A 12,814-nucleotide genomic window follows, 5' to 3' on the forward strand; every position below is an offset into this window, starting at 1 on the left:
TCGTATACTAAGTCGTAAGAACTTATGAGTTAAAGCAAAGAAAAGTGTTTAATAATATGTCAACCACTCTATGTCTTCCACATTTAGTGGCCTCATGGCCTTTCTACCAAGCAGTAGAAGGCCTGCTAGTATACGACAGTGATCGAGATAATGAATTATTTTACACCTATTCCGGATTACAGTGAAGTATTAAATTGTTGGGTACTGACTTCATGTAGTGAGGTGTTCTACTGTTATATAGTTACCATATAATTTATATCGTAAAGTACTAAACTGTTATGTATTGACTGTAATGATGTGTTCGATTGTTATATAGTTAGCAAGTAATATATACGTGTATAAAGTATTGTCATGTAGTTAGGCCTGAAATGATGTGAATTATCTTCGTGTACAGTGAGATATTAAATTAATAGGTATTTAGTTCAGAATACGGAGAAGTATTGGAATGCTATGTTTATCCGTCATATATTCAAATATACAAGGAATATTTGATATAAATCATAATTACGAAACGTATAAGTAATAAAAAGTATATATCGTGCAAAATTCCTCACGAAAGGGACAATTAATTGACGTTGAATGTGCTGACACTTCGTGTATAGTTGTTATTTTGTCATAATGTTATCAGCGTATAAATTTTCTGCGAACTTCCATGATAGCTTCTGCGTCAGTTTCATTTCCAGAACTATTATCAGTAAATCTCAGGTGGAGCGAGGCCACGTGGAAGTATATATAATAGTAGTTAAACTTTCAGGCGCACATTTCTTTTACTGGAAGTATACAAACTATGCTTCATGAACCAGAATTTACAAAAGTTTATAATTCATTTGTTCAGTTAGGTAGTGGCGAAGAAAAACAAGATAACCTTTACATAGTCACCTCTCACTAACAACCGGATTCATTAACCAACTGTTGCATGAAATGAAATGATAGAATTAATCACAACGAATATTTTCTCATTCATTGGTTTGGCTCTCAATACTTTAATAATGTTAGTACAAGATAAAACATGTACAGGAGGTATTTACGTCTATCTAGCATTAACTGGAAACTCCATAATGTTTTAACGACGGCGTTAAGTTAAACATTCTCTTACAAGGAATTGCTAATACGTATCTGTACCGATTCGGATATTTCATGATGTTATATGAAAATATCACCAAACAAGAATCACATTTATAGATTACTAGAGAAATATATATAACCATTCACATGATGTGTACGTGTTTATATATATATATATATACATCTTAAAGGTTGAAGTTGTGAAAATATAACACATGCACGTGAGACTAAGTTCGTACACAAATTGACAATACATCCCAAATACAATTCTTTAAAATAGAAATTACATGGAGGAAAGACAATAAACGGCAACTCTTCTGTAAATGTATTTATACCATAACACCTCTAGTTATGTGTTTACAACATATATCTATATTCTAATTGAAATTATTCAATGTAATTTTCAGCTTTACAGGGATCAAGCTGATCTAATGACACCTTTCTATGGTAAAGAGAAATTGTTTGTACACTGAAACTACGTACGTACAAAGAGTTACATCTAATTCACAGACTTTCTCCGAGTTCCTTCGACACTTTTTCTTCCATCTTAGCCGCTAACATAACTGAAACTCGCGACACTTTAGCAGCGACATCGATCGTAATGTCCTCGATGTGTCATCTGCGGATTATTTTACGAAAGTTTATTTTTTTTACATCCTGAGGTCCTGATCCTCAGCTCTGTCGTAAGAACATGAGAAGTTTTCCCTCAATGAGTTTCTCTATCAGTCAGTTAATGGAGTTGTATTTAGAAGTACAATGTTTTGGGTCCTTTTGTAGTACGTGTATTTAATTACCATGTCCTGCCTTGTAGCTGAAGGTAAGCTGGGCAAACAGCACTGTTGGACACTGTTATCCCCGAACCCAAATCTAAACCACCGTGTGAGCCAAGATGCTGACCGTAGCCACCTAAGCTGTTCAGGGAGCCGAGGCCAGGACCTGGACTGTCCATTGCGTTCTGCGACACCACGTGGGAACGACTTACTGAAGTGTTTTGAGCGCACGACTCGCCAAGGCAGGATGAGCCTTGAAGAGTTGTACGCGTTTGATGCGTTTGGGACAACTGTAGATCTGGCGTGGCCGTATCTGTGCTACCGCTGGCAGAGGTGCCGTCGTGTTCTCCCGAACTGGCCGAACAAGGTTTGCCGTCTTTAACCAATACGGGCACCGCGACCTTCCTCGGCGAGTGCTGGTGCGACTGTTGAGTTTGCTGCTCGGCCATAGCCTTTTCTTTGGCCTGTCTTTTACATTTGTAGCGGTGGTTTTGAAACCATATTTTCACTTGCGTGGGGGTGAGATGGATCAAGCTGGCCAGATGTTCCCTCTCCGGCGCAGACAGGTATTTCTGCTGCTTGAAGCGACGCTCAAGTTCGTACACCTGCGCCTGAGTAAACAACACTCTTCGCTTACGGCGTTGAGTTAGTGGAAACTGAACCCCGGACCCCATCGCCTTGTTCTCGGCTGCTGCAGCAACACTACAAGCGCTGAAAGTTGGCATATTCATGTTGGACATGGGCATCCCCGGAGACGAGCCCATCAAACGTGAAACTGTCAGGAACAGAAAAAAAAATTTCAAATGTGAATACTGCTTCAAAGACACAACAAATATTCGCTCTTCCAAGAGCCTTATTGTAACGTGATGTCATTTATAACAGAAAAACTTAGCACAAATAAATAACACTGCAAACATTTGCCTTCCAACTGCAGAATGTATTTATGTTAACCCTCATTCTTCGATGTTTCTTACGCCTACGGTTACGGCTTATTATCCCTAACTTTTTCATTTCATATCGCAAACTAGAAATATCAGACAAAGAAACAACAATATCTTAAAACCAAACTTTTATATTTTATGTGTAATAACTGCACATGAAAACTACGTACAAAAATAGCAGTCAGATAAAGATTATTATAAGGTGTTAAATACTGAATTACTATACGTCACTATCATTAAAAGTACGACAAAAATTAAAATCGCCGCCACCAACTCGTTAATTCGGTATAGTAGCTCTCTGGGTTAAGTCTGGGATACATAAAGACAATTACAAATACCACGTTTCGTTGCGGAACTAAAGCCACTAGATACGTCGCTATTGAAGTTACCATATGTGAAACGATCTGGGAACACTGAGCGAACAGTCCTTCTAAAATTGAAAATGTGGTAATAATTGACTTCTTTATTTGAAAGTTAGCGGTACTTCAAAGAAAGACGTGCGACATTCAGAAATAATTGTAAAATCTATCCACGTTCGTGTATAAAGGCTAATGATACTGTGTTACAATGATTTCTTAAACAAATGTGTTTCTACACTTGCGAGCTGTGAAGCAACAGACGACATATTTATAGCACCTATATATATATATGTCTGATTCATGAAGAATTCTCGAATGTTACCACAGAGAAAGTTGTGACGTGAGTAATATCTCCTTCCAAGGAGGGACATTCGTGTATCAAGATTATTAAATGATATAGATTTTTTTAAAACTATTCCGAAGAAGGGAACTTTAATATTCTCCGTGGAAGCGAAAAATATTGCACTGTAGATGGCTCAGGACAAAGCAAACAACACTTTAAGCCAATCCAAAGAGTGAAGGTTATACGAAAGAGAACCTTCCGACTTAAAAAACAAAAGTAATCCCTCTAAAGCTGATTATATATATTGGTACCGTAAAAACAAGATACCATGTAAGGATTCGGAATCAGCAAAGACACATAACGCTTCCATTCGCCTCTCGAAATCAAAAGATGTTTTCATGATGTAATCCTATATTCCGTCACTTAACCTATAAAGGTCCTCGACGCATCTTCAATTGACTTTTGTAGAAACACTATGTTTGAAGGTGGTAGTGTTGGTCGAGGTACATGGAATGGTAATGTTCTGTAACCATGTCCATCAACTTTATCATGATCGGGGATAGAGAAAGCATATTCCAAGGCAACACGAGAAATCTTTCAATATCGATTGTTCTGGGAACATTAATTTTATCGTTCTTGTAAGTCTAATGGATGATTGACTTTGTGTAATTACACTAAGCTGTTGCAAATATTATGCAAGTTCAAACAGATTTATCTAAGTATGTTTTTTCTAAAACGTTTATTTTACGCGCAGAGATATGTTGTCGTTCCCCGCTGGTTCAGCGGTAGTCTAGAAATTTAAAACGCTAAAATCAGGGGTTCGATTCCTCTCGGTGGACTCAACAGATCGCCCGATGTAGCTTTGCTATAAGAAAAACATACACACATACACAATACAGATATTTTGTTTATCTGATTTCCATCGTCAACGATGTCCATACAATATTCTTAGATAATTTTGATTAATATATATATATATTTCTATATATATGCATAATAAAATTCAATAATTATCTTCGTGATTATTTCTTGCAAATTTCAATATAAATCTAAATATCAAGAAAATTTCTTGCAATGAAAGTATAAAGAAAATAAAGCCTAGTCTCATCCTAACAGTATGCAATACTTATATATAAATATACAAAGAAAGCGTCATTTTAATCCTATAAAGGTTTTCCAGTAACCACATTTGTTCTTGTGCAAAGAATAAATAACAAAGACGTCATTGACGAAAGTTAAACAAAGCATACTTAATAGCATGGTTTCCATGGGAATTTCTATATAAAAGAATAAAATGTTTTTTTTAATTATTCTTTGTTGTTGTGACCTTGCTTTTTCTTTAGAGCAGGAATCTGTTCATGTGACTTAGTGTTAAGCCAATACAAATATTGTTTCTCTTAGAACTGACATTCTACACAACCTGTAATTAATCATTTATGCATTACTCGTTCTAACAATAAGCCTACGTTATCTAGAAAAATATTATTTCGCTACATACGTACTCGTACGAAATCTTCACGTAAAACGTCTTATTGTTTTATTGTACATTCAGCCACTGAAACCGAACATTTGATCAGTAGTTGATGTACATTAGTCTGTTGGTGCTACTTGTCAGGTTCAATAGAGTCTGTTGTTTTTTTCTTCACCTTAATAATTTACATTGTAACCAACAAAGTTACAATCGATTAGAACATTACGAATCCCCCGTCACGCCAAACATGCTCGCCCTTGGCATGTTCATTGCATTTTTATAAAATCTAAAAAAAATCACCTGTTTACTTTTATTAGTTACGTTTTTTCAGGCTCAGCATGGTCAGGTGGGTTAAGGCGTTCGATTCGTAATCCGAGGATCGTGGGTTCGAATCTCGGTCGCACTAAACATGCTCGCCCTTTCAGCTGGGGGGCGTTATAATGTGGCGGTCAATCCCACTATTCGTTGGTAAAAGAGTAGCCCAAGAGTTGGCGGTGGGTAGTAATGACTAGCTGCCTTCCTTCTAGTTTTACACTACCAAATTAGGGCCGGCTAGCGCAGATAGCCCTCGAGTAGCTTTGCACGAAATTAAAAAAACACACACAGTATAACTGTCTGAATATTTTAACGATCCGATACAGAATGATACTACCTATATTTTCTTGCAAGAATTCGTCTTAGTAATAATATAAAAAAGGTCTGATATTAGTTGTACACTGGATGAAAAATTCCAATAATAATAAAACAGGCAAATAAAAATGTACTCCTTTGAGGAAAAATTCTTGTACCTTAAAACATCCGAAAACCAAAGGCATGGTTATTTTTATTCAAAGTGTCTGAAAGTTTACTCGTGAACCATAGGTCCAACTTGTCTAAGGGCAAACCATCTCCTTTTTTTTCAATCTTTTTTACCCTAACAGTCAATATTGTGGGTCTTTGTCTTTACCAATTAGTGAGGGTTTTCGTCTTTACCAATTTGTATTATATGAACAAAAAAATACTAGTCTGTAATATGAATCATAATGTGTTAAACTAGCAGTTTCATCGATTGGTTTTACGGTTTTACTTTGGATTATACTGTAATGATTCATATAGTAGATTGGTTTACGGTTTAATTGTGAAATATACGCTAATGATGCAAATCGTTAATTGATTTTACAGTTTCAATGTGAAATGATGAAGATAGTAGATAGGTTTTAGGGTTTCACTGTGAACTATACTAAAATAATACATATAGTAGATGGGTTTTAGGGTTTCACGGTGGATTATACGGTAATGATGCAGATAGTAGATTGGTTCTTCGGTTTCACTGTGGATTATACTGAAATAATGCTGAATTAACGTATATGTTGTTGGTAAGTCTTAAAAACTATTAGAATTTTGGTTTAGAACGTGAAGAGAACTTTTTGTTACAAACAGAATGTCAGCTACTCTGATTACAGGGTTAATTATCAGCCCTCCCCCAATAAATTGAGTTTATTGTGAACTTGTAATTAGCTGTATGCTATGCTAGTTATATTCTGTTTCAATTTATAACCAGCATTAAAGAATACAGTTCAATACATTTGCAAAGAGGTAGACATTTAAATTTTTAAACGCAGCAAAAAGGCATTATTTGAAGTTTTGTTTTAAAGTGTTTTAATCACAATGGGCTATTTGTGGTTTGCCTATCTCGGGCATCCAACCCCGATTTTTTAGCATAAAAAGCCCTCAGGTTTACCACCTCAGCTTTAAGACTTTTAACACCTTGCTGTAATTATCATAATAATAACTGTGTAAGAAAGAAAAATAAACAAGCCTTCAATGCATAATTATTACAGTGAATCTTCTAATTAAACAGTAATTAATACATAATGGGTTCCTTTTTATATTATGTTTTAGTGTTGTTGCTTCATTGGACTGTCGAAGGCATTACAAATCTTAGAACACGAACATTTGGCTTGTGAGCGTGGAACGAGATATGAGCTGTTGAAAACAATTAATATCTGTTTGTTTGTTGTTTTTTAATTTCGCGCAAAGCTACTCGAGAGCTTTCTGCGCTAGTCGTCCTTAATTTAGGAGTTTAAGACAAGAGGGAAAAGAGCTAGTCATCATCACCCCTTAGGATACTCTTTTACCAACAAATAGTGGAATTGAACGTCACATTATAACGTCCCCAAAGGGCGAGCATGTTTCGGGCGGGTGGGATTCGAACCCGCGACCCTCAGATTACGAGTCGAACGCCTTAACCCGCCGAATATCTATCAGCACTTCTATTTCGGTAATTTTCCTACACATATACTTTAAGGATATAATTACAAGGGACGTTACCACCTGATGGTTTATCACGCTTTAAATAATATGTTTTCCTGTCACAAAAACAGCGCATCTGTGTGCCTGTATATTTTTTCGTAGGATTCAATATCTGTATATCAGAGCACTAGATGTACTCTGATAGCTTCTCATCAGTGGCTGACTCATAAGAGGATTTTATTTGATAATTGGCAGAGGATTTTATTAGTACAGGAAAACAATATGGACAAAAAAACTACGTATAGTGTGTGTATAACATTCTCACTATCGTCTAGATCTTAAAACCTTTGATTACTAAAAGGACATACTGTGCATAAATTCATATATTTGATATTAGGCCATATTATTATTTCTGTTGTTGTTATCAACGTGGTATATTTTGGTACATATAGATATTCAATCTACTATTTAAATAGAAATGTAAGTAAATAGTATATCCATATACGTCTGTTTGAAATCTTAGTAATAGCAGAGTTAAAGCAGTCGAAATGAAAAAAAAAAAATGCTCATTTGAAAGGAACCCGATACAGAGAAACTGTTAAGCTGTTAATTTCAATACATAAAATCAAAATGACGTCTTAGCTTTTGGCGTATTTTTATTACCAATTTTAAATACACCTATGAGTGATTATGTTTAATTTATGTCTATTTCAACGTCACCAACTCCACGTGCCCATAGCTTTAAGTGATTACAAGTGAGTTATCGGCATATCGTAGCACATGTTGTTACACTGGAAGTCTTTAATTCTCAGTCAACAACAAAGGGGGTAAAGGCTGTTAACTTGATGACGTGTTTGGAAAAAAAAAATATCATTTTATAACAAGTATTATAAATGAGATGATAGTTTGTTTGTCTTAACGTTAAAAGAGTTAAAGTTTATTTTTCGTATTATATATATGTGTAAGTTATGCTTTTTTATTAAATAAGCACTGGGCAAAATGTAGAAAGTAAATAAACAAAATGTTTATCGATTAATTATTCCACAAAGATGTTAAAAAACTTCCCACAGGTAGTTTTGTACCAACTTTACTATTAGAAATTTACTATAAGCTTTAGAGGTATTAAACATACACACATTTTAACTGTGTCATTGGAAAAATATTTATGACGCTATTTGCAAAACATGTTTGGAGTTTGAGTGTTGTTATGGTAGTAAGAATGATTTGTTCATAAAATTCACGTTTACGTGAACTTAAGTAAAAGGCACAATAAACCGACTGGTGCTTCTTTAAACCTAAATCAGCCAAAAGTCCTACCCTATCGTCTAGCTTATTATACAAAGACCAACGACCTGACGATGTTTACCCACGGAGATAATGGAGGTTTGTCAGAACACCAAGTTTGTCAGCTACCATTAATCTTCGTCGCTCAGGTATATGGAAATGTTAACGTCAGTTTTTGACTACGATATGCATCCAGATAAGTTCCATCTCCCCACCGAGCCACCAACTTCCATTTGCCTCACCCAGCTTTTACCTGTGTAGCATGGTGAGTCCAACTGGTCTCTTGGTCAATATTTGTACTTCTTACGTCCTGACTAGAGATCTAATATGCTTACGTATCTGGCTTTTCCCACCCATACACGTAATTCAAACAGTTAAACTTTTTCCTTCTTTCTTAGAACTGGTCTCTACGCTTTTATAACACAGCAAACATGAGATAAAAACATGTTACATCTGTTGAAAGCCCAACAGAACGTCAAATGCTTCAAATCTTTCCAATAAAATAGAATTAATAAGATTTTTCCTGCTAGTATGTAGTGTAAACGGTACTGACATTTCAATAGAATTGTGAATATTTAAATTATTGTTGAATAAACCAGTAGCTTAAACCACAGTTTAAAGTATTCGATGTGTTATTTAAGGGTATTATATTGCAAAAAATGCACAAATCGATACGTTAACCTCTGTGGCTTTTGTTAAATTGCACATAATCCACGTCCCCTACTGACACAGCGGTATGTCAGAGAATTTAAAACGTTACAAACCGGGTTACGAAACCCGTAGTGGACACAGCACAGATAGCCCATCGTGTAACTTTTTGCTTAACTAGAAACAAACAAAAGCATAATTCATGTTAAATACTTATAACGACATAATACATGAAGGCTAATTCGTTTAAAGGGGGAAAGAGTTCAAATGTTTGTTTTTTTCATGTAAGTAATTTTAGTTATACAAACAAAAATCACAACAGTGTTTTTACTATGTTAATAACTGTTATAGGTGAATATTCACCTCAACAATATATAGAAACATGACACACGAACGAGCGTTTGACACCCTTCTTTTACAAACTGAAGTATGTTACACACTTTAAAGTGGGTTGCTGTTTAAAGTAATAAAAATGGAACCTATGTATACACAGCGTTTCCATAAAACCTCATCTTAAGAAGAGTAGTTTAGGGTAGAATTACAGAGAAAAACACAACAACCAACAGTATCAAGACTGGTTATGTCTTTAACCACTAAGAACTCCTCTCCATAGCTACCAACCGTTTCGCAGAGAAATGTCCAGTGCTAAGGACCTCTTGCAGCGGACCCTCTAGAAACAGCAGCCAATTCAGGAACTCTTCAGCGTCATCAAGTGGACAGGTTGACCAGAACAAGGACCTGAGTATGGACCGGTTTGCTGGGAAGGCGCTAAGTGATTGTCTATGTAGTAAACTTAGACAGGCAGACATAGCTGCTATACACACACACAAACACCGATGTCTCTCAATAACTCTTCAGTGAAAAGCTCTCAAATCTACTTGAAGGAATTACGCCAGCTTCCCTCCATACCGGAAGACCTACGTAAAGTGATACCAGTACTAGCCAACCTCTTCCAAGCCATCAAGACCTCTTGCTAGCAGGACTGATAACTCTTCACTCATGTAATATACTACGTGGATTATTTTCTGCTTGTTTTCACTTAACAACTCTCATTGCTTCGTATAAAAGGCCCGGAGCATATGAAAGATGCCAGTTTTAGGTGAGGCTTCAAAGAATATGAAACTTGCGGTGTGTTAGACTTACTTCACGTGATTTGCAGTGGATTAAACTTATTGGTAGACGTTTACCTTCATAAAATTTGGTCAGTCGAGTGTATAATTTAAAAAATATATCTTCTTGGCTTTATAATATAACAGATGTAGTAGATTATTTTATTTTCTAACATTTTCAAGTAATAAGTTAAAAATAAGAAATAAAGAAATGGTAAAAAAAAATAGAATACTAACACTCACTTGCGAAGCGCGGGTCTGGGGGCGTCCCGTACCATCCTGTCGCGGTTTGCCGTACGTGGTCACCATAGTGTGAGAGATCAGCACCGTTACAGTACTGGGTGGTGAAGGAGTTGGGATGGGACAGTTGGGGAACCATGTATGGGTTGGTCACGGGCACGTTCATGTTTCCCTGAGGTTGGTGGTTACGATACGAGCCTGATGTTGCGACGGCTAACGGTGCAGGAAATCCGGTGGTGTCCACAGCAACAGCAAGGGCGGCGGCTTTCTTGTAGCTCTCTTCGAGTGGGCTCAGGATGTCGGTCACGGAAAACGGAGTGGAGTGTTTAGGGCTCAGTGACATGGCTTGCACACAAGAGTCACTGCGCTAAGTGCCTCTCTGTCAGATCCTCTTATGCAGCGTACAGTGAATCAGGTGGGGGGGAAGGGAGGGAGGGTGGAGTACCCACTGTCTTCTCGTTCCCGGCCTGCCTTTCGTGCGTATTGACTACTACTGCCCCGTCTGTTAGGGGCATGTATGAATGCGAAGATCTGAGCCTTAGGGCAACGACAGCCAACGTTGAGGAACGGACTGCCCACCGAAGCAGCTTTCACAGCATTGGAGCCATGGCTGGTGTGACAGAACAAGGTGTGTGTGTGTAAGTATGTTTCACGCATGCGTTAAGTTTCACGTTAAAGATGCGAAGTTCGTCATGAAGATCGAAGTTAAAATAGTAAATTATTCAAAAACTAAGTTTTAGTTTCCAGTGGTAAAGGGAACAGTTTTCTTTTAAAGACATGGTTGCGAACACGACATCGTCGTTCGAGGGTAACAATATTCGCCTGGTATATCATTTTTGCTTGACGCAGGAAGAGGCGGAGCTTTAACGATGGTCTAAGAGATTGACTGACACCTAGTGACCCCGCCTTCTATTTTCTTCGATAAGATACGAAAAAGTGTCGGAAGACAGCGGGTAAGCTTGCTATCTATCCTTCTTTTAGAACTGATTTTAGAACCATCTTTACCTCAGAGAAAAAAAATGAATAGTTTATAAAGCTTAAAAGGAACGTGAGAAGGTTCGACAGAACTTTCTGAAATATTTTCCTTTAAAGTCGCTAAGTGAAACATAGTCTTTGTAAAATACAACCGCAAATAATCGTAAACCTCCAAGCATATTATGGTACTCAACACATCCAGCAAAGACTTTCTGTGGATCAAAATGATTCCCACAAAATTTCGGAATGAAGTGGCATTTAGATGAGGTAAATATTATGAACGTAAAGTCCAATTTATGTTATATTTACTACAATTGTGCCATTTACTTCTTAGTATAGTTGCCCATCAAAGGTTAGCAAAACGCAAGACGTTCGTATCTAAGTCTGTTTGTAAAATTTTGACACTCGCAGTGTCGTCTTCAGCTAAATAATATTTAACATGTTTTTATAACATGTCGTTAATTAATCGATGGTAAAAGCAACGTTTATTATTTCGTAATGATGCCAAAGAACCACAAAATATATTTTATATTCTGGAAGTCCCCCGGTGAGACAGCGGTAAATCTACGGATTTGCAACGCTAAAATCTGAGGTTCAATTCTCTGCGGTGAACACAGCAGATAGCTCCATATGGATCCATTATAAGAGAAACAAACAAACAAAAGTTATGCGCATTATATGTGGGTTTATTTACGTTAAGGTATTATGCCCGTATGCACGTTGTAACTTTTATAAAAGAGTATTTGGATGGTCTTTGAACGTGGGCTTTGAGTTGAAATTGTAGTATGATATGAATTGTATAAAATCAGAAAAATAAAAGGTTAAAATGGAACGAAACTATTTTCCTAAAAATAGGCTTTAGCCCCTACTACTAACTGACACGCAGACACTGATTAATATTATAGTCAAGGTGTTTTCATGGACAACCTTTTGTTAATGTAGCATGCTATATAACTACGTCTTACCTCACCTCACAGTTGTTTAATCATCTTGCTGAGTAAATATAAGCTTTGATTTTGGCGGACGGTATTAGCTGTTCTAATGTTCATTTGTAATACTATGTTGACTCAAAAGGCGTGTTGATTCGTCACTGAAGAACATCATGAAATATGTTGAGCCATTTTTTTTAATTCTAAAAGTTTGTTTCGGATATTCTGGTAAAGCTACACAAGGATTATCCACACTAGCGGAAATTAATTATGAACTAATAAGCTAGAGAGAAGTCAGTAACTTTATATATATAGCACTGGTTACAGCCTCTAAGCAACTCTAATCTAATAATGAAATTTGGTCATCACACTTATAACGCATCCACGACTCCAAAATGCTGAAAGCGATTTTATTTTAAAAAACGGGACGCCAAACTTAGACCTTCATATCCGCAGTTCGACACTCCAACCACTAGGCCACACGTAACCTTTGATCGTATGAAACATT

At 36.6% G+C, this 12,814-nt stretch overlaps 1 protein-coding gene and 1 long non-coding RNA gene across 4 annotated transcripts in view; one reads left to right on the forward strand and one right to left on the reverse strand.

The window, feature by feature from the left end:
- Positions 1-951: 951 nt before the first annotated feature.
- On the reverse strand, positions 952-10,882 carry LOC143252361 (thyroid transcription factor 1-like). Of its 2 annotated transcripts, none has more exons than XM_076504361.1 (2): positions 10,406-10,882; positions 952-2,610 (listed from the first exon to the last, which is right to left on the reverse strand). In XM_076504361.1, the coding sequence occupies exons 1-2, from the start codon at positions 10,743-10,745 to the stop codon at positions 1,856-1,858; spliced, it is 1,095 nt and encodes a 364-aa protein (XP_076360476.1). In that variant the 5' UTR covers positions 10,746-10,882; the 3' UTR covers positions 952-1,855. The 2 variants fall into 2 exon arrangements, with proteins under 2 accessions (XP_076360476.1, XP_076360475.1); XM_076504360.1 differs by having other exon boundaries at positions 10,400-10,882.
- Positions 10,883-11,072: 190 nt separating this feature from the next.
- Positions 11,073-12,814, forward strand: part of LOC143252362 (uncharacterized) — a 72,850-nt gene continuing 71,108 nt past the window's right edge. The window contains exon 1 of one of the 2 annotated variants that reach the window (XR_013028954.1): positions 11,073-11,355. This is a non-coding gene — a long non-coding RNA (uncharacterized LOC143252362). The other variant, XR_013028955.1, reaches the window with a different exon arrangement.

The sequence above is a fragment of the Tachypleus tridentatus genome, chromosome 6 (assembly GCF_004210375.1).
Source record: "Tachypleus tridentatus isolate NWPU-2018 chromosome 6, ASM421037v1, whole genome shotgun sequence".
NCBI lineage: Eukaryota > Metazoa > Arthropoda > Merostomata > Xiphosura > Limulidae > Tachypleus > Tachypleus tridentatus.